Raw genomic sequence first — 27,450 nt, forward strand, 5'->3', positions numbered from 1 at the left:
TCGAATATGAAATAGACAGCCAAGAAACCCATACATATTTATTTATAAAAATTAGCAGGACAAACTTATTTTTGGCAATATATAATTCAATGTTAAAAATATTAACATGTTATAAATAGTGAATGAAAAGCTAGCTGAAAGTATTTCAAAGTTTCACATCCACTGAGTTGCAGGGAAAAGTAATAAATAGGTCATCCTTTAAGGAATCCTCTCTGCTGTAAAGACTTGAGAAGCCTGGCAGCGAGCCTTAAAAAGAAAGTTACATACAGTAAGAGAACATAATACCACTTAAAAACATCAAGTAATTTCAAAACAGTATTATAAATTAGTTATTTTTTAAAGTATTGAATAAGTTTAATCTAGACTTAAGGTTACTATTTCTTTCAATTATAAATCTTGTTTGTAGTTGCTTATACCTTTACCAAAAACTTTAAACATTTATGCTGAAGTTTCTCCATGGTATGTGTCTACGTTAGGCTGAAGGTTTAATTTTCACATTAAAGAACACAATTAAGAAAGTAGTGATTTGGCCTGCACTTAAAAATTCAAAATCCTTTTGTTGAGAAACTCTTGCACCAAATCTTAATACTCAATTCCATAAAACAAAGTGTTAAGATTTGGTGAAGTGTGGCACTTTGGAAATATTTCACTCCAAATTTGGTCAAGTTATAAGCCTCTGAAAAACGTGTTTGCATGTGCTCAGCATAAGGCTATTAGCGTTCTAAATCCATGGAGCATTGCACTTGTATCTATCATGCTTCAGCCCAGGGCTGCATGGACCAATTACAATTTTCCTGGCTTTAATTGTGCCTCCCCACTTTTGAGAACTGCTCTGTGGCTGGCAACAGAACTCCACTCTCTCTTAAACAATATGGCAAAGGATAGGCAGGATGGAGAAGAAAGCAACCTATTTGAAATGCAGAGGACCAGGACATGGCAAGACCTAAAAGGTAAAGAGCAGCAGTGGAGAAAGTGAGAGTAAGGAATTGTAAAAGATAAATACCAGTATGTTCCTCTCCAGAATCAGGAGGTGAACCCAGGAGTCAGACTACATTTCTTTGCTGCCAGAGCCAATACCAGTATAAAACATGCTGGTGATGTGTTGTGTCTCAGCCTTCACTGCTTTACAAATAAAACAATAACCTTCTGCTACAGTCTTAATCTTAGTTTAGACAAGATCTAATTAAATATGCCTGGATAAAAATTAATGATTTTTAAATAGAAAAATTGTTTACACTTTATTTTTTATATATATATATATATATATATATATATATATATATATATATATATATATATATATACACACACACACACACACACACACACAAACTCTCATTTAAAAAATAAGAAACAATTAAATCTCATCACAAATGAGACATGTACCCATACAGTCTCATAAAAATGAATTAATGGCCCTAATCTGTCTATCTTAATTTCCAGTTTTTGCTGCTTGAAAGTTCTGGGCTTTCAATTTCTGTTTCGTGGCAAATTAAAAAGTAACATGGAAAGACATAAGCTGGATAGGATTATTTTTGTTCTGTCTTTACTTGTCGTGGACCTTACTCAAGCACAACAAAGGAGTTAAGACACTGTCTCAGAGAGACAATATATAGGAAAGGATGCAGGCGGCAGTGGAGTGGACTGGAAAGAAAAAGGGAAGACACTATTTAGCAGCTTTTTATATTTCCCCACACTTTTGACATGGAAAAAGTGTCATGGCTTCTAGACATAAGAGAGATCCTATATGGGACTATTTTGAAGAAATTCATTCCTTGGGTAAAAACGGAAAAATGTGCCAAGTGTAAGCAGTGCAAGAAGATGGTGCAGGTCTTAGCTGCAAGAATGAAACATCATACGGAAAACTGCTTATTGGGAGAAAATGATGAGGATGAAGATGTGCAGGGCTCGACAGATCATGTAATCTACTTGCCTATGGCGAGTAGATTACAAGCTGGCTTAGCCGGCGCCGCACGATCTGCGCATGCGCAGCTCGCAGAACCATGCAGCTGGCGAGCAGGGCTCACTGCCACTTGGCGAGCCCTGAAGATGTGGATATGGCTGAATAGATCAATTGCTTAGTAACGTTAATAATTTGCTGTGCAATGCAGCATTCTTCAAGACTGCCTCTATGCCTTTTAATATAAGTGTGATTTGATAAATAAATTTCCCAAGCTATTTACTATGTTGGATGTAGCTAAACCTTATGGCTTATTAGTTAACTATGTTTAGACTCTATCACCCAAAGTACACAATACAGAAAGCTGTAGTAAGAGAAATCTTGAGTAGCCACTGTCATTTTTTTTATCTAACATTACATAATACACACCCTTATTTTGTAACATCATGACCACAGACCACAGTGGTAATGTCATAAATTTATTCCCTATTTTTACTTCAGCATAACTCAGCTTTTCCAATGGAATCCCATTCTATACTGGTTTCCCCCCAAAATTGAACTCACTGGCACTTCTACGGGGCTTACTCAAAAATGAAGTGTGCTATAAGCACAATCTGTCTTGGCTTTTTTGGTAATGTTTTAAAATACATTTTTTGGTGATTTAAATCAATCCACCCTGAATTAAATGCCCTTTACAGTATTAATTGGATGTGGTATTGTTTCTGAGGAGCTCAGTATTCTTTTGGAGAAAATGCTGGATACATGTAAAGCATTATGTACATGAATATAAAGCTGTTATTATGTATACAGGAACTTTGCAGGAATACTTACAACTTTCTCATCTGGTGAGAGCACGCCATCTATAGCCACTATTTGGTACTGCTTATTTTTTAAGCTACCCACAAATTTCCGAAATAGTTTGGGACTGGTATCATCACTGCTTTGTTTTAACAATTTCTGCACTTCTTGGGACGGACATCCTGGGTCAAATATTAGTAAACATAATGTTCTGTTCTTCCTCTCTTCTATTCCAACAATAGTACGGCTATGTCCTAATTTCAAAACAAAATAATGACAGTAAAACCTTGCTTTGGGATCAGTATTAGGATTTGCTTCCTCTTAATTGCTATAAGTCCTTTGGCCAAGTAACGAATGAGAATATTTTATTGCCAAGCTATTTGCCAATGAAAAGCAGGTATCAGCCTGTTCAAACCCCTAATCTGGTCTTCAATTGACTAACATCTTTAATTAGATGGAAATCTTACTTTTCATTTAACTTACAACAAATAAGATTAACAGGAAATAAACTGGGAAATTTGCTGCATATAGGTGTTAGAACAGAACAATAGAGATGAAGGAGGCAGAGAATATGAAGTGCCATTTGAAATAATAGCATGTTATAGAAATAAAATTCAGTATAAGAGAGCAAGAAACTAGTCCAGGTTATGCTGACCTTGATGCTGTATGTAGATAGGTGGTTTGGGAGTACACACTACTTTTGTACCACCTTCTCTGTTTGAAGAATAGTAGCTCAAAACCCATTCAAATAAGCGAGGGTGTGTACCCAAAGGGCCAGTTGGCTTGTGAAAGTCAATAATTTGACACCTATAGGAGATTTTAAAAAATACTTTGAGTTTTCATCTTTAAAGTTCAGGTTTTGTGTTTAAAACAGTGATCTAGTCTTTATTCCATAATATAAGATACACTTTACAGCACTAGCAATAGTTTTGTAATTGTGTGGAACCAGAAGCAGACCACAGACATTGTATCTCTTGAATGGCCTTATGACAGTTCAGCCACATACTATCATATTATGTTTAACATTCAATTAAAACTAGAGCAAAAGCCACAATTAAGAAGCAATAGACTTCTATTGCTCAAAAAAGGAAAAAATACGCTCTTGGTTACAAATATTCTATTCTTGTTCTCAGCTTAATACAATTTGGGGAGCTTATGAAAATCTTTTCACCTTCACCTTGAGTTAGCTACAGTGGCATGAATACATCATATTTTGAGTAATAACAATGAACAAATAAATAGCTTAATTTTAAACTTTTCCTGAGGTCTAATCTTAAAAAAGAGTGGCTGTGTAAGTTTTAATTAAAGCAAGTTTTATCCATAGTATGGAATTTTTCTAAGATTTTGTTTACTCTGCTACTTAAGTTGATATCAGAGGGATAGCCATATTAGTCTGTATCTACAAAAACCACAAAGTGGGTCTTTCCCCACCAAAGATTATTACCAAATAAACCTGTTAGTCTTTAAGGTGCCACAAGACCCCCGTTACTGCTAATGAAGGACATCGTCACCAAGGATGCTTGCACCAAATGAAAGGCCACTGAGGGGTAGTGATAACCGCAAGGAATTCACACATGCAGCCCCATACCTCAAGATGGCAGCACCTGCTGAAAGTCTGGTACAGCAGTCCCCGACTTACGTGGATCCGACTTACGTCGGATCCCTAGATACGAACGGGGTGAGGCAACTCCCGCACATCCGCAGCAGCATTCCCGGGGCTCGCTCACCTGGGTCCTAGGATCCTCCTCCTCCTCGGGCCGGCTCCGACTGGGGTCCCACAGAGCTGCCGGGCAGAGGAAAAGTGCCTCCACCCCCCTGCCAGCAACAGGCTGCGGAACAGACAAAAGCAGCCTCTCTGCCCCTCCTCCCCTCTATACATGCCGGGCTCCTGGAGCGCAGCAGCGTCCCCGGGGCTCGCTCACCTGGGTCCTAGAATCCACCTCTTCCTCCTCTTCGGCCGGCTCCAACTGGCCTCTGCCTGCAGCAGCTGGCCACAGGGACAGGGATCCCGCAGAGCTGCCGGGCAGAGGAAAAGTGCCTCCCCACGCCCGCTGCCCCCCCCCCCCCCCCCGCGGCCTCGCATCCTGCACGCCTCCCTCCTCCCCCCCTGCCAGCAACAGGCTGCCCCCTCCCCTGAGCAACAGGCTGCCGAACAGCAGACAAAAGCAGCCTCTCCGCCCCTCCTCCCCCTATACATGCTGGGCTCCCTGGGCAAACAAAGACTCCACCAAAACAAACAAAGTGCTGGCCTCGTTGTGTTAGCAAAAAAAGGACCCTCCTCCTAGGACCCTGGGTGGTGTGTGGAAATAAAGCTATTAGCTCAAAGCATGGTGCAGAGCTGTTTGGTATTTGATGAGTTACTCCTTTAGTCCTGAGTTTGTCACAGGGACAGAAATAGATGTGAAATCTTCTGAACAGGGGAACAGACAGCAAAACAAACATTAGAGGGGAGTTAACCTTTCCCTATGCTATCCAAAACTAAAAAAAATGTTTGGCTAGAGTTTCCCCTACAATATGTACCAGTTCCGACTTACATACAAATTCAACTTAAGAACAAACCTACAGTCCCTATCTTGTACGTAACCCGGGGACTGCCTGTACTAGGCTCTGTGCTGTGAAAGTGAGCCCAACATCTATGCAACTGACATTCTTATCAATTTCACAGATCCTACCAAAGCAACATAAGGTATAACCTGTTGTGGAGATGGAAATTATTGCATGAATGTAGTATTACACTTACATATTTTCAGAGGGGTAGCTGTGTTAGTCATAACTTTAAAAAAAAGGAGTAGTCCTGTAGCACCTTAGAGACTAACAAAAATATCATGAGTCTGCATGAGCAAAACCCATTTCCTCAGTCTCTACTCATCTATGGAAGTGGGTTTTGCACACGAAAGCTCATGATACTATATACTTTTGTTAGTCACTGAGGTGCTACAGGACTGTTTGTTTTTTTACACTTACCTAGGCTGAAGTAAGGCTGTGGTGTGTAGAATGACAATTAGGTTTACACACAGGGGGCAAGCAGGGCTGTGGGAGCCACTACACGCAGGGAGCAGCTTAAAAAGCACTGGCTCCTGCTTCTCCACTCCTCCCTTCCCCACCTCCCTTTAATACAGAGGCGGCAGCTCAGAGGATTGGAGGAAGCCTGTAAGTAACAGTGAAGGTTAACTGATCAGCCTAGGCTCATGGGTTAACTATTTACACTAGCACATTCGTAGGCCTAAATTGGTTTGATTATGCAAATAAACAAAAACTATCATATGTATAGGCTGAGAATTTTGGCACCTCCACCATCTTCAAACTTCATGTAACAAGAAGAAACATAAGTGTGATTATTAACTTTGTAATTATAATATTAGACAAACAGTATAGCGTGGTATTATGTGTTACTGCTCAAAATGTTTACTTTGGAACTGCAATCATCCCTCATTCTTAGAGATTGTTGAGAATCTTTACGTACTTTAATCTGAGACTAGTTAACAGAGAATAAATTTCACATGCTCCTATCCATGCCTTGGTTCCATGTAATCTGTTACTGAAGTGAGATGCTCCCTGAGGATCAAAACCTTCTTTCCAAGCATCTTCAATCATGGACTGAATTTTTGGAATACAAGGAATCAAAGTAATATCTGAAATTAAAAAAATATATCTATATTGCTCTGATGATAAGAGAATGCCTCAGTATAAGGTTAAAAGTGTGACTAACCAAGTCTTAATATTTCATTTATAAAAACAGGAATGACAGATAATATATGTATTACAAGTACGCATTTCTATTTCTAGCTCTTAACTGTAAATTATTAATTTTGGTTGTATTTCCATTATCCAGTCTTGTTATCTCAAATTTGTTCCTGAAAATTTCTAGAATACCTACCAATGATAAAGAAAATATTTAATAGATATCACCACTAACTTAAGTCTAACAAAGTTTGATTAGAAAACAGGAAGTGCAATCAAAATATTATATGCAGAAGCTAACACTCAAAATGGTAAATAACTGTACATACCTTTTAAACAATCGTTATACATGTCATTCTTCAATAACGAAGAAAGCAGCATTTGAAAGTTCCTGTAGCCACAACCCCAACCTCTGTCTCCCAAAGATGAGTGGAAGTGATCCACTCCTGTAGAAAGCCATACATGCTTTATATCTTTGATTTCATTTTGATAGTACCTGCACAGTGCTTCAATGACTCCTAAAAGAGAAGACAGACATTTTAAGCCTACACAATGCACAAATTGATACTCTGTAGGGGCAGGTTCTATCTAGGAGCAGTTGAAAAAAAGTTAAAAAGACAACACAGGTCAGAACTGATAAATGGGCATATAGCAATCAGTTAAATTGTGAATGTAGACATTAGACAATCTAGCCATTTCATTGCCTGCCCACATACCATAACTTGATGAATCAATACATTTCTAATATGTTCTAAAAATCCAGCCAAGCATTTTGGTTGCAGCCAAAAATCAAGTGGCTTTTTTAAGAACAGTGTAGAATTTATGCATGAAAACGTAACAGCATATATATAATTGGTAAATTGTGAATTACAGGCAGTCCCCGAGTTACGCGGATCTGACTTACGTCGGATCCGCACTTACGAACAGGGCTTTCTCGCCCCGGAGCTCGCAGGCAGCGGGACCGCCCAGAGCGCAGCGGTCCCGCCACCTCGACCTCCGGGGCGAGAAAAGCTGCTCCGGGTGCCCCTGGTCTGCTGGGGACCGTCTCCAGCAGACCAGGGACACCTGGAGCAAAGCCGGGGAGGCGGAGGGGTCCCGCACCTCTGAGGCTTTGCTCTGGCAAAGCTGGGGAGGTGCGGGACTCCGCCGCCGCTGCAGCTTTGCTCCCGGTGTCCCTGGTCTGCTGGAGACGGTCCCCAGCAGACCAGAGGCACCGGGAGCAAAGCCGCAGTGGCAGCGGGGTCCCACGCCTCTGAGGCTTTGCCACAACAAAGCCTCAGAGGCGCGGGACCCCTCCGCCTCCCTGGCTTTGCTCCAGGTGTCCCTGGTCTGCTGGGGACCGTCTCCAGCAGACCAGGGACACGGGGACCCTGCCGTCTCTGCGGCTTTGCTCCCCGTGTCCCTGGTCTGCTGGGGGGGGGGAGGGGGCGCAGCTAGTACGCCCTCCTCCCCCAGCAGACCAGGCTTTTGTTGTGGACCCTGGGGTAGAGCAGCTGGGGTGCTGCCGGGTTGGTCCTGCAGGGACCTACCTGGCAGCCCAGCTGTTCTGTCCCAGGCTCGAGATTCAGCCGCTGTTGAAACTGATCAGTGGCTGATTCCAGGAAGCTGGGGGCAGAGCAATTCTGCCTCCAGCTTCCTGTAGTCAGCCCCTGGTCAGTTTCAGTAGCAGCGGCTGAATCTGGAGCCAGTTCCGACTTACATACAAATTCAACTTAAGAACAAACCTATAGTCCCTATCTTGTACGTAACCCGGGGACTACCTGTATAAAAGTGGAACAAAGGATGTGACTAATTACCACTAATTGCATGGCAATGCTACCTCCCTCTATCCCCATTATGTTATCCCTTTTCAACCATGAAAATCCTTATAGACACTATCAGTAATCCTCTCTCACTTCTTCCAGACCCTCAAGCATTTCATTTTTAAGACAGTCCTTGAAAACAGTTATTCACAAACCAACATCCCCCACAATAATATCTAAGAAAAAAGTGGCATGGAACTCTCACTTTCAACAACTAAAAAAGTCACTCGTGGTGCAATATCTTTCCTTGCTGCATAACAAGAATATCTGTGAAAATAGGATTGCATTCACTTGTGCATTTAAGTGCCCAAAGGCCATATATTGGCTCATTTGTTCTTCTGCCACAAACATTACCCCCTGAAGTTTAATAAACACTGTAGTTAATCTTTAAAGATTTCAAATCATCAGAACCAATTTAATTAATTCCAATTAGTAGAATTAAAAGCTGAATTTTAGCTATCAAAGCCTGAAGTTTCTGTAAGCAGTATCACGAAGTTGCCAATTGTAGCTCAGGTAACAAAATCTTAAATTCTGGGTTTGATCGTTTAAAAAAATCAATGCTTTTTTAAAAAGGCAATGGTAATTTTTAGTACACTTAACACACTGGAAAAAGTTTGGCGTCTAAACTTTTGCATATTAAATGCTATCTGAATTATGTATGGAGTAAATGGTTATCACTCAAGAATCTTTCTCTGGCTCTCCAATTATGAAGAGGGCTGTACTTATCTCGGAACAGTTCTGTATTGAAGTTGTCTCCAAAACCATCACTGCTACAAGACAAAAAACTGCCAGTTGGGTAAAATTTTAGTAGCATAAAAATGCAGCCGAGTATAAAACAAGTAATACTGGTACTATACTGTATCTGTGCCACTGGGCAAAGCAGTACACTGTCTTCAGTAACAGGTTAAGTGAACTTTATGGGATTAGCTGGACCCTGCTAGACCCAAACAAAAATGTAAATTATTCAAGTGTAAAGAGAAAACTGAAAATGTAGGAGGAAACCCTATTATATCATGTGTAATCCAGACAAGGAGACAGAGGCCAAATGGACAGACCAGACAGATTTCATAGCAGGAAGATGGGAATAAGCAAGCAGCCAGGTATATGCTGGACTCTACTAAATTAAAAGATACTACAAGTATCTAGGGCAGGGGTAGCCAACCCGTTCCAGATGAAGAGCCAAGATCCAGCACGAAGAATTGGAGCAAAGAGTTGTAGAACAAAAAACAAAAACAAAAAAAGGCTTTTTGGCCTCAGCAGCCTCCCATTGGCGGCTGCCATATTGGATCCGACATTTTGATCTGGACAGCTCCCCTGTCCCAGTGAACACAAGGGAGCTGGAAGGCATGGGCCATGTTCAGGGGGTTCAGGGGCAGCTTTGCGAGCCACACTAATTGGGGGGGGAGGAGGAAGAGCCGCATGAAAGCCACTGGTTGGCCACGCCTGATCTAGGGCATATCCCGCAGCCCTGATCTAAGACTGCAACCTTCTCTAAACTATCTAGCTAAAAAACCTGTGGGTCCCCTAGATGATCGAGCTATAAAAGGAGCAATCAAGGACAATAAAGCCATTGTGGAGAAACTAAATGATTTCTTTGCTTCAGTCTTCACGGCTGAGGACGTTGGGAAGATTCCCAAATCTGCACCGTCCTTTGTGGGTGATGAATCTGAGGAACTGTCCTGGATTGAAGTGTCATTAGAGGTTTTGGAACAAATAGAAAAACTTAATGTTAACAAATCTCCGGGACCGGATGGCATTCATCCAAGGGTTCTAAAAGAACTCAAATGGGAAATTGCTGAGCTATTATCTGTGGTTTGTAACCTATCCCTTAAATCGGCTTCCGTACCTAATGACTGGAAGGTAGCTAACATGACACCAATATTTAAAACAGGCTCTAGAGGCGATCCCAGCAATTACAGACCGGTAAGTCTAATTTCAGTACCGGGCAAATTAGTCGAAACAACAGTAAAGAATAAAATTGCGAAGCATGTAGAAGAACATAATTTGTTGGACAAAAGTCAACATGGTTTCTGTAAAGGGAAATCCTGTCTTACTAATCTATTAGAGTTCTTTGAAGGGGTTAACAAACATGCAGACAAGGAGGATCCAGTAGATATAGTATACTTGGATTTTCAGAAAGCCTTTGAAAAGGTCCCTCACCAAAGGCTCTTGTGTAAATTACATGGCAAAGGGATAAGAGGGAAGGTCCTTTCTTGGATTGAGAACTGGTTAAAAGACAGGAAACCAAGGGTAGGAATAAATGGTAAATTTTCAGAATGGAGAGGGGTAACTAGTGGCGTCCCCCAAGAGTCAGTCCTGGGACCAATCCTTTTCAACTTATTCATAAATGATCTGGAAAATGGAGAAAGGGGTAAGCAGTGAAGTGGTAAAGTTTGCAGGTGATACAAACTGCTTAGGATAGTCAAGAGAAAAGCAGACTGTGAGGGACTCCAAGAAGATCTCACCAAATTGAGTGACTAGGCAATAAAATGGCAAATGAAATGTAATGTGGATAAGTGTAAAGTAATGCACATTGGGAAAAATAACCCCAACTATACGTACAGTATGAGGGGGGCTAATTTGGCTACGACAAATCAGGAAAGAGATCTTGGAGTTATCGTGGACAGTTCTCTGAAAACTTCCACATAGTGTGCAGTGGCGGTCAAAAAGGCAAATAGGATGCTAGGAATTATTAAGAAAGGGATAGAAAATAAGACCCAGAATATCTTACTGCCCCTGAATAAAACTATGGTACGCCCACATCTTGAATACTGTGTACAGATGTGGTCTCCTCACCTCAAAAAAGATATTTTGGCCTTGGAAAGGGTTCAGAAAAGGGCAACTAAAATGATTAGGGGTTTGGAATGGGTCCCATATGAGGAGAGGTTAAAGAGTCTGGGACTTTTCAGTTTAGAAAAGAGGAGACTGAGGGGGGATATGATAGAGGTATATAAAATCATGAGTGGTGTAGAGAGGGCGGATAAAGAAAAGTTATTTATTAGTTCCCATAATAGAAGAACTAGAGGACACCAAATGAAATTAATGGGTAGCAGGTTTAAAACTAATAAAAGAAAGTTCTTCTTCACACAGCGTATAGTCAACCTGTGGAACTCCTTGCCAGAGGAGGCTGTGAAGGCTAGGACTATAATAGCGTTTAAAGAGAAGTTAGCCTTTTATGGACCTAACCTCCATGAAATTATCTATTAGCCAGGGGATAAAATGGTGTCCTTGGCCTCTGTTTGTCAGAGGCTGGAGAGGGATGGCAGGAGACAAATCGCTTGATCATTGTCTTCGGTCCACCCTCTCTGGGGCACCTGGTGCTGGCCACTGTCGCAGACAGGATGCTGAGCTAGATGGACCTTTGGTCAGACCCAGCACGGTCGTTCTTATGTTCTTATGTACATGGCACAAAAACTGAGGTGAGCTTGATAAGCAGACAAAATGAGAAGACCAACTAAATGAGTAATAACAAGAACATATTAGGCACAGCAGCAGTCATAGCAATTAGGGATGTTAGACATCATTTAATTGAATAATCATGTAAACTGTATCAAATTTTATTAATTACACGATTATTCAACAGTCCCTGGGGGCAGAGCTGGCAGTAGGTGCACGCCCGGCCCCACTCCCTGGGAGTCCCTTGGTACCCAGCACAACAGAGACAGCAGCACGGGGCAGCAGCAGCCTCTGTCCGTGAGGGGCCTAAGCTCTTCGCAGACAAAGGCTGTATCCGTGTCCCATGGAGCAGCCTCTGTCAATGGGGGCCTGAGCTTCCTGTGGACAGAGATTGTGCTGCCATCCCGTCCCACCCTCTTGCTTCCTCTGCATCAGAGGTAGCAAGGGGGGGAGGGGCAGCATGTGTAGTCATTAGGAATAATGGATAAGCCCAGGTTTATCGGTTAATCATTTACATGACAATATGCTAATGTCCTTAATAGCGATGCCATTATTTTTGGTTTCTATCAATCTCCGCTGAAAAGATTAAAGGACCCATGCACCTCCAAGAACATAGGATAAATACTGACCTGAGGTCTTTGTTTTTCCATCATCTACACCAAAAGCCAAAGATTCCATCATGTCAGCTTTTCTCTTATGATATTCAGAAGGCTGCATCCTTCCCCTAGCTACTTCCCTTTCCATGCTCTTGAGTGACTGCTGCTTGTAACCGCCAGAACTATCCAAGCCATATTGTCTCTGTTGAAATATAAATAATTTTAATTGGTTTATTCCTGTTGATTATCATTGTGAAATAAAAAGAATGCTAATAAGTATTCTTCTGAGCAAATATATTAACAGTCATTTCAGATGGGTCTAAACATGGAACTGATTATGTCACTTGGAATTTTATACTTTACTACAGCTATATCAAGCTAGAACTAACAACAGCAGTCTGACAAAGTACTTTTATGAGGAAAGTGTTTGGTGGCTACTCTACCATACAAAAACAAGTTGTAACTTATGAACATTGCCACCTAAGTTCTTGCCATGGTACACAGCTTCACAGCAGCCTATTAAATTGTGCACAGGTACTTAGGGATGTAGCAGGGAGAGATGCCTATCCCAGGCCACAGCTCCACAGCTGCTGCAGCAGGGAGAGAGCACTATGCCATATGCTGCAGCAGGGAGAGAGCACCTCTCCCCCTGCCATAGCCCCAGGACAGCCTACATCACAAACCCCCTCCCTGGACCCAATCCAGAGCCCATACTCCCAGCTGAAAACACTCCTTCACTAGCCCTGAGCCCCTCATTTCTGTCCCCAACCCAGAGTCTGTAGATCCTGCCCTCCAAACTGAAGCACTCGCCCCCCCCCCCCTCCACTTTCTGTTGCAGCTCTGAGCCCTCTCCCACACTCCAAACCCTTTGACCACATCCCTGGCACACAAATTTTGTTATGTACGCCCGTGTGGAGGTGATGTGTGAAACACGTAACAAAGTTCATTCTGCATTTGCATGGGAAACAGAGGGAATGCTGATGGCTACTGGAATTTTTACATTAATTTAAATTAATAAAGCCCTTTTTATGAAGTTCTTACTGAATTTGAATCTTTTAAACTTCTATTATCAAAATATTAATTTTATATTCATACTTCATTATGTAACAGTGACTATAGCCAGAGATGACATAGCTATTTAATGCAAATAAAATACTTAACATATATCTAGTGCTTTGATTAATCAAAGCACGGTACAGATATTAACTGAAATACAACTCAGGTCATCTGAAGAAGTGGGCTGTGCCCAGGAAAGCTCATGATACCATCTACATGTTTTGTTAGTCTATAAAGTGCTACCAGACCATTTGTTGTTTAAGTTTATCCTGTATATAGACTAACTTGGCTACCCCCGAAGCTAAATAATTCTTGTAACATCCTTGGGGAGAAGATTCATATTTTGCCGTTAGGGAAAATAACCTTCCCAAATGCCACACATCAAGTCACTGGCAAAGCTAAATTTAGAACCCAGTACCTCCTGATTCTCAACCCCAAGCCCATTTCTGCAGACCACACTGCCTTTCCACAAAGAGAGCTCCGAGTTGCATCATGGCACTAAAATTAGAGGCTTCCTAACAGAAACTTTTCCCAGCTTATTATTGTGTGAAGAGATTCTGGCAAAGGTCATTCATCCAATCAAAACACAATTTAACTTTTTCTTTTTATATACTGAAATGTCATTTGTCAAAAAATTATTAATGGTGATACAGCAGTGACTGAAGCAATGAATTATGATTTCCTGAGGATATAACTGCTTGACTGCAGTTTCTTGAGTTAGATACACAGTACCTTATTACTAGTCACCTATTATAATAGTCTCTTAGATCAAAAGAAAAGTATGAATTGTGTCTTCACATGGTATAAAATGTGCTGCACACATCTGGGATATTACCAAGTTTAATCATACCCAGTTCAACTGTGCCTGCATAATATTTATCACAGAGATATGTATCTATGCCAAACAAAACATTTTTATCACCCACGGATAAGGGTTCCAAGTCTCACTTTAACCAAATAATCTGAATTATAATACGAAGTTATTAAAATATTAGTTGTTTTTCAGTCTGTTATTACTAAATTGTTGCAAATTGTAAATCATAGGAAGTTAGCAGGCAAACAAAGTGAAGCATAGTGAACAGCAAGATACAAACAGAATGAGGTGAAGAACTAAACTGAGAATACAAAAACAAACTCCAAGATACACAATTTGTGGTTGCCAAATTTTTCAGTGTTACTATTTGGATGGCATGGAAAACATTTACAGTACCTGCAGTTTTTGGAATTCCTCTCTTTCTCGTCTAGCTTCTTCTAGTTCTTGCTGTTTGTCTTCTTCATTTTGGAGCTGCTGAGCCAGTTCCAGATCACTTAATCCACTTACATTTATACCTATTGGAATCATATCAATAGAAAAGATACACACAGTTTTCAATAGACTGACATAAAAATATTGATATATAGCAATATGTTTGCATATGCATAGCTGGTCAGAAGATGAAAAGATGAATTGTAAGATTAAAACATTTGCATTCTTTATATTTACAACAAAAGAATTAAGGCAGACATAAGTTTGTGTGCAGAACTCAGTTTTGAGGACCTGGATGGATATGAGCTGGGCAGCTGTATATTGAAATTTAAAGGACTCTTGTAAGGCATTTATGGATTGTATTATGATAAAGCCAAATTATTAACTGAATTAGTCTGGAAGTTAACCAGCGTTTTCTTGTTTTTAAGTGATTGCCTTGACAAAAAATACATTTGAGTGAACTAAACCGCAGATTAACTCTTTTGGGGCAGGAATTCTATTCTAGTAAATTAACTAAAACTTTAAATACAAGTGGCGTAAGTGGATTCTGATGCTGTGGAGGATTATGGGCACTGTTACCTGACAAGCAGTACTTGTAAATATTCACATCTTTTGTATCTGAAATTTGGTAGGGGCGGAAGCAGTTCCCTGCCCTCTTCCTAGCAGAGAGCCACATGGAGCAGCCAGATGGGAGCTGTAGGCAGGCACGGAGGAGCTCTGGCCAGGAGCTGTTTATATAAGTGCCTCCCAGCCAGAGCATGCCTCTGGCATCCTTCCCAGCTCCCTCCCATACCCTACATTTCCTCCTCACATCCCTTCCCCCAGGCCAGAATCCTCTCCTGCACGCATACCCCCTCCTGAGTCCTACACTCCAAATCCTTGCCCCTGACAATCACTCAAATCCTCTGGAGTTGTGACTCCAGGGCACAACTCCCAGACACTGAACCCACTCCTAAATCTGTCCTCCATGCCAGAATACACTCCTGCATCCATACCCATCCCGGACCCCTGCCGGACCCTGCACCTCGATACCCTGCCCAAGGTCACAACCCCTCTTTCACATAAACTCCCTCTCAGATCCCACATCCTCTCCTGCACTCCAGTCCCCTACTCTGAGCTCCCTTATGCACCTAACTCCCATCCCAGACCCTGCATCCCCTCCATAGATAGGTGTGGTCCTTGACCATCTACCATAATCTTGGAGTGCCCCCCCATCAAAAAATTGACCACCCCTGGTTTAGTATTTGCATAAAAAATTCAACCGTGATGGCTTGCTGTAAGTGTAGTTTGAGAAAGTGAAGTGTCACAAGGAAATTGCAGGGTTTTACTTCTCACTATTTAACTACAGAGTTGATAGTGACATCTCCCTAATAAAGTTAAGTAACAATTTTTCTATTACAAACCTAGACAAATACTTAAGTTCTTTTTTTTTTATTTGGTACCCATAAATATAAAAGTGGTACAGTACAACTAATTTAAAATACTGTTTACCAATCCCAAGTTTTAATCTGTCCATGTACCTTGTGAAAAGTGGTGCTCTTCTAAGTGCAAGTCAACATGTTCCTGGAGAATCTGATAGTTTGCACAGACAAGACCACATATTGGACATTCATATAGCTGTTGGCCAGTTCCTGTATTTAAAAAAGAATAGATTTAAAATTATACTATTTGGTATTTTATATAAAAAAGCAGTTTACAATATATATTCTGAGGGGTGTTCAAGCCTATGACAGTGATTAATTTTATATTGGGAAAATAATTTCCTAAGATATGTCTACACAGCAACATTATTTCGAAATAACTAGCATTCTGAAATGACTTAGTCCACGTCTACACAGCAGGCAGTTATTTTGAAATAATGTCGAAATACTGTCAAGCTGGAGGAATTCTTACTCCAGCTCCTGTAACCCTCATTGTACGAGGAGTAAGGGACGTTGGAGGAAGAGTGCTCTGTTTCGAAATAAGTGCCATGTAGATGCTCCCAATTTCAAAATAAGCTATGCAATTGACATAGCTCAATTTGCGTGCCTTATTTCAAGTCAAGCCCTGCTGTGTAGATGCATCCCTAGTGAATAAGCCAATAAACTATACCTGAACCCCTGTCCCAGCCCTGACTAGTCAATTAGTTGTATTAAACTACATTTATCATCCCTAGGGGGAAGGGTGTAAGAAGGAGATTTTGCATGCTTCCCTGTCCCCAGGCCAATCATTGCAGCTGGGGGCAGGGGAGTGCACAAACTCTCTCGCCCCCACCAGGGTTGCACAGAGAACCACCAGCTGTTTTGAACAGCTCATAGCTCCATCTATGGGCTGCGCGCCCTTGGTGGGGAACAGGAGACTTCACATGCTCCTTTGTCCCCAGCTGCAATGATTGGCCTGGGAGCAGGCAGCAGGTAGAAGGAACCGCTAGTCGTTTTGAACAGCCTGCGGCTCCATCTATGTGCCACATGCCCCTGGCACTGGGGGAAGGGAGAGAGCAGGCTCCTTATGCTACCCCACCCCTAAGGTGCCTGGGGGTGGAGGCTAGAGATTTTGCATGCTCCCTGTGCCCCTTGCCAAAGTGGGCCACATCAAACGACGTGACAAGCCAGATTTGACTCTCAGGCCATAATGTGCCCACCCCTGATTTACACCCAGTTCATTTCTCAAGCCAATTTTTGCTGTTATAGGGACTAGAAATAACTTAGGGAGAAATAAGCAAAACATGAAAGCTGAACTAAAATTCACATATATCAGAGTAATAAAATAACTGACTATATGAGACCTTGAAATGCTTACAGCTCCTACTGCTTACCATACATTCAAATATTAAGTGGAGTATACACAACTGAAGCCATTGACCGGTTATTTGAATCTAGAAGTATCCTTGATACAGAGCAGTGGTCCCCAACCTTTTGAGGTTGTCGGGTGCCAGGGGGCGCGGCCGTTTGCCAGGGGGCGGGGACACTTGTGCGCCCGGGGGCGGGCCCCCCCCAAGGGCTGCGCGCCCGGGGGCAGGGCCCCCTCCAAGGGCCGCGCGCCCGGGGCCGGCGCTCCCCCCCCCGCCGAGCGCCCGAAGCCGGCGCTCTCCCCCCCCGCCGAGCGCCCGAGGCCGGCGCTCCCCCCCCCCCCCCGCCGAACGCCTGAGGCCGGTGTATAGGCAAAAAGTGAAACCGCTCCGTTTTTGTGACGGTCACAGTTTCTGTCAAACAAACATGACATTCGGTATAACTGCTCAGGAATTGCTACCGGTCACAGTTTCTGTCAAACAAACATGACATTCGGTATAACTGCTCAGGAATTGCTACCGGTCACAGTTTCTGTCAAACAAACATGACATTCGGTATAACTGCTCAGGAATTGCTACCTTTGCTGGCTGGTTGCAAATTCAGAGGGACTGTGTTTTTTGGTCGAAAAATCTCTCAATTTGCTACCTCCTGTCTAAGGGACTCAGGGGTCACAAATTCAGAGGAATGGTTGCAAATTCAGAGGGACTGTGTTTTTTGGTAGAAAAATCTCTCAATTTGCTACCTCCTGTCTAACGGACTCAGGGGTCACAAATTCAGAGGAACTGTGTTTTTTGGTAGAAAAATCTCTCAATTTGCTACCTCCTGTCTAACGGACTCAGGGGTCACAAATTCAGAGGGACTGTGTTTTTTGGTCGAAAAATCTCTCAATTTGCTACCTCCTGTCTAAGGGACTCAGGGGTCACAAATTCAGAGGGACTGTGTTTTTTGGTCGAAAAATCTCTCAATTTGCTACCTCCTGTCTAAGGGACTCAGGGGTCACAAATTCAGAGGAATGGTTGCAAATTCAGAGGGACTGTGTTTTTTGGTCGAAAAATCTCTCAATTTGCTACCTCCTGTCTAACAGACTCAGGGGTCACAAATTCAGAGGGACTGTGTTTTTTGGTAGAAAAATCTCTCAATTTGCTACCTCCTTGCTAACGGACTCAGGGGATGCTGGTGTTTTGCCTTGGGCGGGGGCCTTTTGCTCCTGGTCCATGGGTCACAAATTCAGAGGAACTGTGTTTTTTGGCAGAAAAATCTCTCAATTTGCTACCTCCTGTCTAACGGACGCAGGGGTCACAAATTCAGAGGAACTGTGTTTTTTGGCAGAAAAATCTCTCAATTTGCTACCTCCTGTCTAACGGACTCAGGGGTCACAAATTCAGAGGAACTGTGTTTTTTGGTAGAAAAATCTCTCAATTTGCTACCTCCTTGCTAACGGACTCAGGGGATGCTGGTGTTTTGCCTTGGACGGGGGCCTTTTGCTCCTGGTCCATGGGTCACAAATTCAGAGGAACTGGGGTTTTTGGTCCTCAAAACATTTCCCTCAAAACATTTCCCTGAGAATTGTTCAAAACAGGAAATAGTTAGTGAATTTGAAAATAGGAAAATCAATCCATATAACAGTCAGTTCAATTAGAAAATATGAGATGAATATTGCATACGTATAAGCAAGGTCAAACAATATTAACATGGCCTGATTGTCAAGCCACTGACAATACAGACATACATTAAGTTAAGGACCATGCACAATTCTCCAGAATTGATGTGTGACCAAAAAAGGATGTATCCCATCAATGATGATCTAATGTTTTTTGAGAGTGCTATTACCTAGAACCTTGGTTATAGTCATTGCTTGACAAATAAGAGAAAACATGACTTGACAGACAGAAAAGGGACTGGCCACCACAAGAAAAAAATGTACTTAAAGCTAATAAATTCCGAGTAATAATAAGAACAGTATTTGCAAATACATTAGTAATAAAATATGCTCCCTGTTATCAATGCATGCATTATAATCTTCAACTTTCTGCCCTATTTTTCCATGTCTCCTCCCATTTGCTCCAGAAGCTACCCTATAAAATGCTGCCTCCTAACCCCTAAAACTCATAGTTCATAAAGCAGATGAATGAACAATAAAACAGTTCTGTATGAATATTGGACAAGTAAACATACCTTCCATAATGATGTGTGTAGTACAGGAAAGTTTTTGCGTGTTGAAAATATATGTGGAACAGATACTGTAGAAAAAGTATTATGGATGTGAATTAAAAGAAATAAGTAGAACACTTGGGGTGTGTCTAGACTACAGGGTTTTGTCGACAAAAGTGGACTTTTGTCAACAAAACTATACCTGCGTCCACACTGCCTTTGAGTTATGTCGACATATGTAAACACCATTCTATGAGGAATAATGTCTTTTATCGACAGAGTTCTGTCGATAGAAGGCATTATTACATCTACACTGTCCTTTGCGTCCACACTGTTATGTCGACAAAGCGTCTTGCTTTGTTGACAGAACTGGATGTAGTCTAGACGCTCTTTGTCGACAGAAGCTTTGTCGACAGTATCTGTCGACAAAAATTCTGTTGACAAAACCCTGTAGTCTAGTCATACCCATACATATGACTATGACTTGATACTCAATACTGCATTTAAAGAATCAGTTAACAAAAATGTTAATTGTCAAAAATAATATATTGTAACTAGATTATAGAGAAAATTGTATATCACTGTAATGGATGTGAGGTTCTGCACAAAATTGGTCCCTGTTACAGATATAGTACTGGGGTGAGCTTAGCAATTCTATCAATTCTACACAGCCATTAATTCGAACTAATTAATTCGAACTAGGCGTTAGCCCTTGTAGAATGAGGTTTATCTAGTTCGAATAAGCGCTCCGCTAGTTCTAATTAAGTTCGACCTAGCGGATCGCGTGTGTAGCGCCTCTCTGAGTTAATTCAAATTAACGTCTCTTAGTTAGGGTACGTCTACACTACAAAGTTATTTCTAAGTCCTTCTTCACACTTAATTTTCCCAGAGAGAAGGTCAGTGTTCTTGTGCAAATACTCAAGGCCGGATAAGAAAAGGGGCAAGATTTTCTGAAAGGGGGGATGATTTGGAGCAAAATATTGCCAATCTAGACACTGCAACATTTTTTTATATTTTTATTAGAACCGTGAAAAGCTCAAAGGAAAATAAAAATGCACTAGAAGGCACACGGTGGGATATCACAGTGTATGAGGAATGCAAGGGAAGTTATTTCTGTTCAGCACAAGTCACAGGCCCCATCTCAGGACCTGGCTGTAGTGCGGACATGATGTGGCTCAGACACGTGCTCTGTCACTGGAAAAATCCTCTCATGTTGCAGCTGTACTCTTGACTGGGGGAATCTCAATACACTAGGACTACTGCCCAGTGTCCCCCTGAATGAAACTGGCTCCAGATGGTTCCAGCTCCACCCCATGACTCATCTCCAGTTTCACTGTTCCTTAGAAATGATTCTAATCTGCGTCTAGTTCACATGGATGATTGTCTGGCCACCCTGGCTCTGGTTGTTGCAGCTTTGAATACAGCACAAGTCTGCTCTGTGGCCTGCTTCTGTGACTCTGCTACGAACACTGACATGCTTCCTGTGCTGATTTTGTGGCACCTGTGTCTCTGGCCCTGCTCAGATCCACAGCTCAGCTCTGAGAAATGCTCTATGTAGGGTTCCCAGGTGTACAGTTTTGAACACACAGGCAGTCAGTCCATTATTTTAACTTTCTATTTTCGAAAAAAATTTATAAAGTATTATTGATTCAATAGCACTGTCTTCAGCATGTGATCAGGACAATGGAATGTGCAGTGTGACATAATGGGAAGTGTGCACAGTATTGGTGAAAACATCTGGCAAGACTAGCTCTATGCTAAGCTGGGGCCAAATGTGTCTGAACAAGGGTAATTAAGCACACACAGAGCACAGGAAACTAAGAGCATCCTTGCTCCCTGATTAGCCTGACCACCCTGTTAATGTGGATAGCCTAGACGATTGGACTCTAACCGTTTTTCAAGGGGACTGTCAGTATCAAGGCAATGATTTCAGATTCAACCCTCTACTTTCTGTTGCTGTTGTGAAATAGCCAAGCCAAACACCACAACGGAGTTTTATTAAGGGAAATACAATGGCACTGTGGCAGCAGGCACAGTAACACAGATGGGTCTGGACCCTCGCCTGTTATCAAGGCTTGGTATTGTGGACAGTGGATTGGTGAGGTGGTGGGAAGTGAAGGGGGGATGTGCAGTGGGGGAGATAGATCTATGGGTGTCAGTGCACTGTGAAGTGTGTGGGGTCTGAGGAGCACTGCAGTTGTGCTGGTGGGAATATGGGGGGAACTGAACAGTTAATGAATATGGGCGGGGGATTATGGGAGGGCACAGGGCATAGCGGTCTGTGGGAGGGCAATAGGCATAGTAATTTGTGGGGGTCTCTGGGTGCTGTGGCATTGGGTCTAGGGGGCTAGAGGGGTGCTAGGCAGGGTAGCACAGTGCGGCATGGGCCTGCCCACAATAAGAAGAAGCATGGCATCAGCTCAGTGCCAGGAGGGCTACTGTATGTCAGTTTGTAAGCAGTGCCCTTGTACGAGGCTGGGTGGAACAGGGCTGGACCTGCGGTGATATAATAATAAAAATTAGCAGTAGGGGTATATTACCGACCACCTGACCAGGACAGCGATACTGACATAGAAATGCTGAGGGAGATTAGAGAGGCTACCAAAATAAAGAACTCTATAATAATGGGTGATTCTAATTACCCCCATATTGACTGGATACATGTCACCTCAGGAAGAGAAGTGGAGATCAAATTTCTCAATGGCTTAAATGACTGCTTCTTGGAGCAGGTGGTGCAGGAACCCACAAGGGGAGAGGCAATTCTCGATTTAGTCCTGCGTGGAGTGCAGGATCAGGTCCAGGATATAACCGTTACAGGACCGCTTGGGAATAGTGACCATAATATAATAACATTCAACATTCCTGTGGTGGGAAGAACACCTCAGCAGTCCAGCACCCTGGCATTTAATTTCAAAAAGGGGAATTATGCAAAAATGAGGAGGTTAGTTAAACAGAAATTAAAAGGCACAGTGACTAGAGCCAAATCCCTGAAAGCTGCATGGAAACTTTTTAAAGACACCATAATAGAGGCTCAACTTAAATGTATACCCCAAATTAAAAAACATAGTAAGAGACCTAAAAAAGAGTCACCGTGGCTTAACCACCATGTAAAAGAAGCAGTGAGGGACAAAAAGGTATCTTTTAAAAAGTGGCAGTCCAATCCCAGTGAGATAAATAGAAAGGAACAGAAACACTGTCAAATCAAGTGTAAACATGTAATAAGAAAAGCAAAAAAAGATTTTGAGGAACAGCTAGCCAAAAACTCAAAAAGAAATAACAAAATGTTTTTTAAGTACATTAGAAGCAGGAAGCCTGCTAAAAAGCCTGTGGGTCCCCTAGATGATCAAGCTATAAAAGGAGCAATCAAGGATGATAAAGCCATTGCGGAGAAACTAAATGATTTCTTTGCTTCAGTCTTCACGGCTGAGGACATTGGGGAGATTCCTGAATCTGCACCGTCCTTTGTGGGTGATGAATCTAAGGAACTGTCCCGGATTGAAGTGTTATTAGAGGAGGTTTTGGAACAAATAGAAAAACTTAATGTTAACAAATCTCCGGGACCGGATGGCATTCATCCAAGGGTTCTAAAAGAACTTAAATGGGAAATTGCTGAGCTATGATCTGTGGTTTGTAACCTATCCTTTAAATCGGCTACCGTACCTAATGACTGGAAGGTAGCCAACGTGACACCAATATTTAAAAAGGGCTCTAGAGGCAATCCTGGCAATTACAGACCGGTAAGTCTAACTTCAGTACCAGGCAAACTAGTCGAAACAATAGTAAAGAATAAAATTGTGAAGCATGCAGAAGAACATAATTTGTTGGACAAAAGTCAACATGGTTTCTGTAAAGGGAAATCCTGTCTTACTAATCTATCAGAGTTCTTTGAAGGGGTTAACAAACATGCGGACAAGGGGATCCAGTAGATATAGTATACTTGGATTATAGTATACTTGGGTAAATTACATGGCCATGGGATAAGAGGGAAGGTCCTTTCTTGGATTGAGAACTGGTTAAAAGACAGGAAACAAAGACAGGTAGGAATAAATGGTAAATTTTCAGATTGGAGAGGGGTAACTAATGGTGTATCCCAAGGGTCAGTCCTGGGACCAATCCTTTTCAATTTATTCATAAATGATCTGGAGAAAGGGGTAAGCAGTGAGGTAGTAAAGTTTGCAGATGATACCAAACTGTTTAGGATAGTCAAGTCAGAAGCAGACTGTGAGGGACTCCAAGAAGATCTCACCAAACTGAGTGACTGGGCAACAAAATGGCAAATGAAATTTAATGTGGATAAGTGTAAAGTAATGCACATCGGGAAAAATAACCCCAACTATACGTACAGTATGACGGGGGCTAATTTGGCTACGACAAATCAGGAAAGAGATCTTGGAGTTATCGTGGACAGTTCTCTGACAACTTCCACGCAGTGTGCAGCGGTGGTCAAAAAGGCAAATAGGATGCTAGGAATTATTAGGAAAGGGATAGAAAATAAGACCCAGAATATCTTACTGCCCCTGTATAAAACTATGGTACGCCCACATCTTGAATACTGTGTACAGATGTGGTCGCCTCACCTAAAAAAAGATAGTTTGGCCTTGGAAAGGGTTCAGAAAAGGGCAACTAAAATGATTAGGGGTTTGGAACGAGTCCCATATGAGGGGAGGCTAAAGAGACTGGGACTTTTCAGTTTAGAAAAAGAGGAGACTGAGGGGGGATATGATAGAGGTCTATAAAATCATGAGTGGTGTGGAGAGGGCCGATAAAGAAAAGTTATTTATTAGTTCCCATAATAGAAGAACTAGAGGACACCAAATGAAATTAATGGGTAGCAGGTTTAAAACTAATAAAAGGAAGTTCTTCTTCACACAGCGTGTTGTCAACCTGTGGAACTCCTTGCCAGAGGAGGCTGTGAAGGCTAGGACTATAATAGAGTTTAAAGAGAAGCTGGATAAATTCATGGAGGTTAGGTGCATAAAAGGCTATTAGCCAGGGGATAAAATGGTGTCCTTGGCCTCTGGTTGTCAGAGGCTGGAGAGGGATGGCAGGAGACAAATCGCTTGATCATTGTCTTCGGTCCACCCTCTCTGGGGCACCTGGTGCTGGCCAGTCGGTAGACAGGATACTGGGCTAGATGGACCTTTGGTCTGACCCAGTACGTCCGTTCTTATGTTCTTATGATATGACACATTGACCCTGGACAGACAGTCGCTATGAGGCAGTGGTCACCAACCAGTAGATAGGGATATACTGGTAGATCTTGTATCCTCTGTCAGGTGATCATGACTGGTGTGGGCAAGAGGATATCAAGTGCCAGCACTTAAATGCCCCTCCCCCCACTGCTGTGGATGTCCTGCACTTTGCCTTGCAGCTGATACCACGCCTGGGAGTCTGCTGCTTTGTGTGCACGGCAGGGGAGGAAAAAGAGGGGTGCTGATGTCAGGGTTCAACATATACCATTCTGTATCCTTTCAACACAGGACCAGGGATGGAGTTTTCTTGCTGCTTTAGGTAGTGTTACAGGGCAAGGCCATGGGTGAGCCTGCCTTAGGCACACTCCACCACCATCTAGGAGTCACCAGCAGTGACAAAATGGAGCATACATCACTAACTCCTACCCCTGGCATGAACCCAGTCCTGTATCCAAGCCCTTATCATTGCTCTGAGCACCCATGCATCCAAATACCCTGCCAAAGCCTGCACCTAGAACACCACAGTAAATGCATGCTCCAAGAGCTGATCAGAGCCCTTCTCACACTCCAGATCCCTTAAGCAAAGACCAGAGCATGTGCACCCAACCGTCTGTCCCAGGCTGATGAAAGAGACTGAGGATGGGCAAGAGAGGGAGGATAGAGGGAGCAGGATCTGGGACTTGGAGAAGGGGTAAGAAGGAAGCGGGAAAAGGGTATTTATATATAAGGTACATATTGGATTGCACTTTCAAAATGTTGGAGCCCCCTGCTCTGAGTTCTCTGACCCATGTCCCCATTGACTACAGGAGGAATCACTAAAATTTCACTTGGCCATGTTGGCGAGGAGTCCTGTGGCACCTTATAGACGAACTGAAGATAGTGCCACAGGACTCCTCAACGATTCTTCATATTCAGACTAACACAGCTACCCCTCCGATACTTGCCCATGTTTGGTGATGAGGATCTGGGACGGAGTTTGGGTGCATGAGGGGTGCTTGCTAGGGGGAGTTTGGGGGACAGGTGTGGGATCTGCCATGGGTCAGGGGATTGCAGTACAGGTGAGGGTGTGGATGGGAGGGACTTTAGCATATCAGCATAGTACACAAGAGAAAGGAGATGCAGTGACTTCTGATAGAGAAACAAAGAGAAAACTATTAAATACTAAAAAAGTGAGAGGCAGAGTTTGAGACAGGAACTGTATGTAGAATATTTCACACTTGTACACATACAGAGGAACGGTGGTGTCTAAGCATTGACCGTCTAGGAATTGGGAGGCCTGTGCCTTTAAGAACTCAAGCCCAGGAGCCCACCCCCTGCTCGGGGGCTGACAGGCAGCGTCCAGGGAAAATAAAGAAAAAAAAGACTTTGCCCCTGGAAAACTGATATTTACAAGGACATCAGGTGGCTTGTCCTGCTGGGTGACTGTTCCCACCTCTCCCCCTCCCTAAACGGGGGTTTTCTCCGTGCACAGGGTCTGGCAGTGTCCCCCCAGCCCGGGGTTAACCAAGGCTATCACCCCCCACCCCCCCGATTTTTCAAATTTTGCCCCTCTTCTGCAGCTAAAAAAAGAAGATTGATGCCTCCAGCCGGTAAATTTCTGCCCCATGCTCAGAACCAGACACTACCCCCCCTGCAATTTGCCCCCCTTCATCATTTTAAACACCTCCGAAGAGGAGGAAGCAAATCTGAGGAGGCAGTGAGGGCAGAGAGAGGGCAGCGGCTACAGCGAGGGACACTGAGTTTGCTCAGTTCGGGTGCGCATGCTCAGTGCACCCAAAGTAGCAAATTCGGAGAAGTTAGTGTTTTGCTCGCTACACCGGCGCTCCCCCCCCGCCAAGCGCCACGTGCCCGGTGCTCCCCCCCCACCACACGCCCAGGGCCGGCGCTCCCCCCCGCCCAGTGCCGCGCGCCTGGCGCTCCCCCCGCCAAGCGCGCTCCCCACGCAAGCGCCTGTGCGCCATGTGTCCGGGGCCAGGCCAGCCCCGAGCACCTGGCGGGCGTATTGAAATGCCCCACACGGGCACCGTGTTGGGGACCACGGGTACAGAGTAAGTCTCCTTGGTTTGTAATAAGACAATATGTACAGTAACCACACCAAACACTCTAGAAAGAATCAGGTTGCTGAGATATCAGGACTAAAGCTATTTCGAGCTACAAGCAATTGAACAGAATTCCTTCTCAACTGGGAGCTTCCAGTACATAATTAAGAGTAAGGTTCCTGGATGTTCATCTTTATTCCACCTTTCTCCCAGGCTCTCCCAGCTCTCTTCCTCAATCTGAATGAATGCTTTTTTCTCTCCAGCATTCAGTGTGCACGAACACACACACACCAAAAGCTTCTGGTCAACTTCTCAATCTTTTAAAGTTGAATCTTATGAGTCAAATACAAGAAGTAATTGAATCTGCTACAAAAAAAAAAATCTTTATTCCTTTGTTGTCAGTATTCTGCATACCACGTGTTCACGGGCTGGACAGCACCATACCCCCCTCAGTGAGCGTTGACAGCACCCGCGGGGCATGCGCACCGACCCTCGCGCGCCTGCCACAAGCCGCAGCAGAGAGCGCAGGGATAGGGGAAGGGGCGCGGAGACACAGCAGGGCGGGAGCGCGCGTTTACTCACCCGGGGCCAGCGCGCTCGCGAGGACGGGGGCGGGGCCCGGCTCGGGGTGCGCGCTGTCCACGTGCCCGCGCAGCTCGTCGTAGCCCGGCGCGGAGAACGGGCAGAGCGGGCAGCGGGGCTCGCGCTCCAGGTGCGCGCGCAGCAGGTGGCGCCTCATCTCCGGCTCCGTGCGCAGCGCCTGGCCGCACAGCTCGCACAGCAGCATGGCGCGGGCAGGCCAGGGACCCGCTCAGCAGCCTACCC

At 43.4% G+C, this 27,450-nt stretch overlaps 2 protein-coding genes across 3 annotated transcripts in view; one reads left to right on the forward strand and one right to left on the reverse strand.

The window, feature by feature from the left end:
* Positions 1-27,450, forward strand: part of KPNA5 (karyopherin subunit alpha 5) — a 116,409-nt gene that overhangs the window by 50,999 nt on the left and 37,960 nt on the right. The window lies entirely within an intron of this gene.
* Positions 25-27,412, reverse strand: ZUP1 (zinc finger containing ubiquitin peptidase 1). 2 transcript variants are annotated; one of them, XM_075924034.1, is made up of 9 exons: positions 27,208-27,412; positions 15,996-16,106; positions 14,440-14,558; positions 12,207-12,375; positions 6,709-6,897; positions 6,162-6,330; positions 3,354-3,505; positions 2,732-2,952; positions 25-246 (listed from the first exon to the last, which is right to left on the reverse strand). In XM_075924034.1, the coding sequence occupies exons 1-9, from the start codon at positions 27,410-27,412 to the stop codon at positions 199-201; spliced, it is 1,383 nt and encodes a 460-aa protein (XP_075780149.1). In that variant the 3' UTR covers positions 25-198. The 2 variants fall into 2 exon arrangements, with proteins under 2 accessions (XP_075780149.1, XP_075780150.1); XM_075924035.1 differs by lacking the exon at positions 25-246 and adding an exon at positions 1,102-1,122.

Source organism: Pelodiscus sinensis, chromosome 3 (assembly GCF_049634645.1).
Source record: "Pelodiscus sinensis isolate JC-2024 chromosome 3, ASM4963464v1, whole genome shotgun sequence".
Lineage (NCBI taxonomy): Eukaryota > Metazoa > Chordata > Testudines > Trionychidae > Pelodiscus > Pelodiscus sinensis.

What these genes read in the sequence shown, in the direction of transcription:
- ZUP1 (XM_075924034.1), bottom strand. Translation starts at nt 27,412, where the DNA reads ATGCTGCTGTGCGAGCTGTGCGGCCAGGCGCTGCGCACGGAGCCGGAG. An exon ending in GTATAACGATTGTTTAAAAG is followed by an intron (nt 6,331 to 6,708) that starts GTATGTACAGTT and finishes TTTTAATTTCAG; the next exon opens with ATATTACTTTGATTCCTTGT. An exon ending in TTAACTAGTCTCAGATTAAA is followed by an intron (nt 3,506 to 6,161) that starts GTACGTAAAGAT and finishes AATCTCCTATAG; the next exon opens with GTGTCAAATTATTGACTTTC.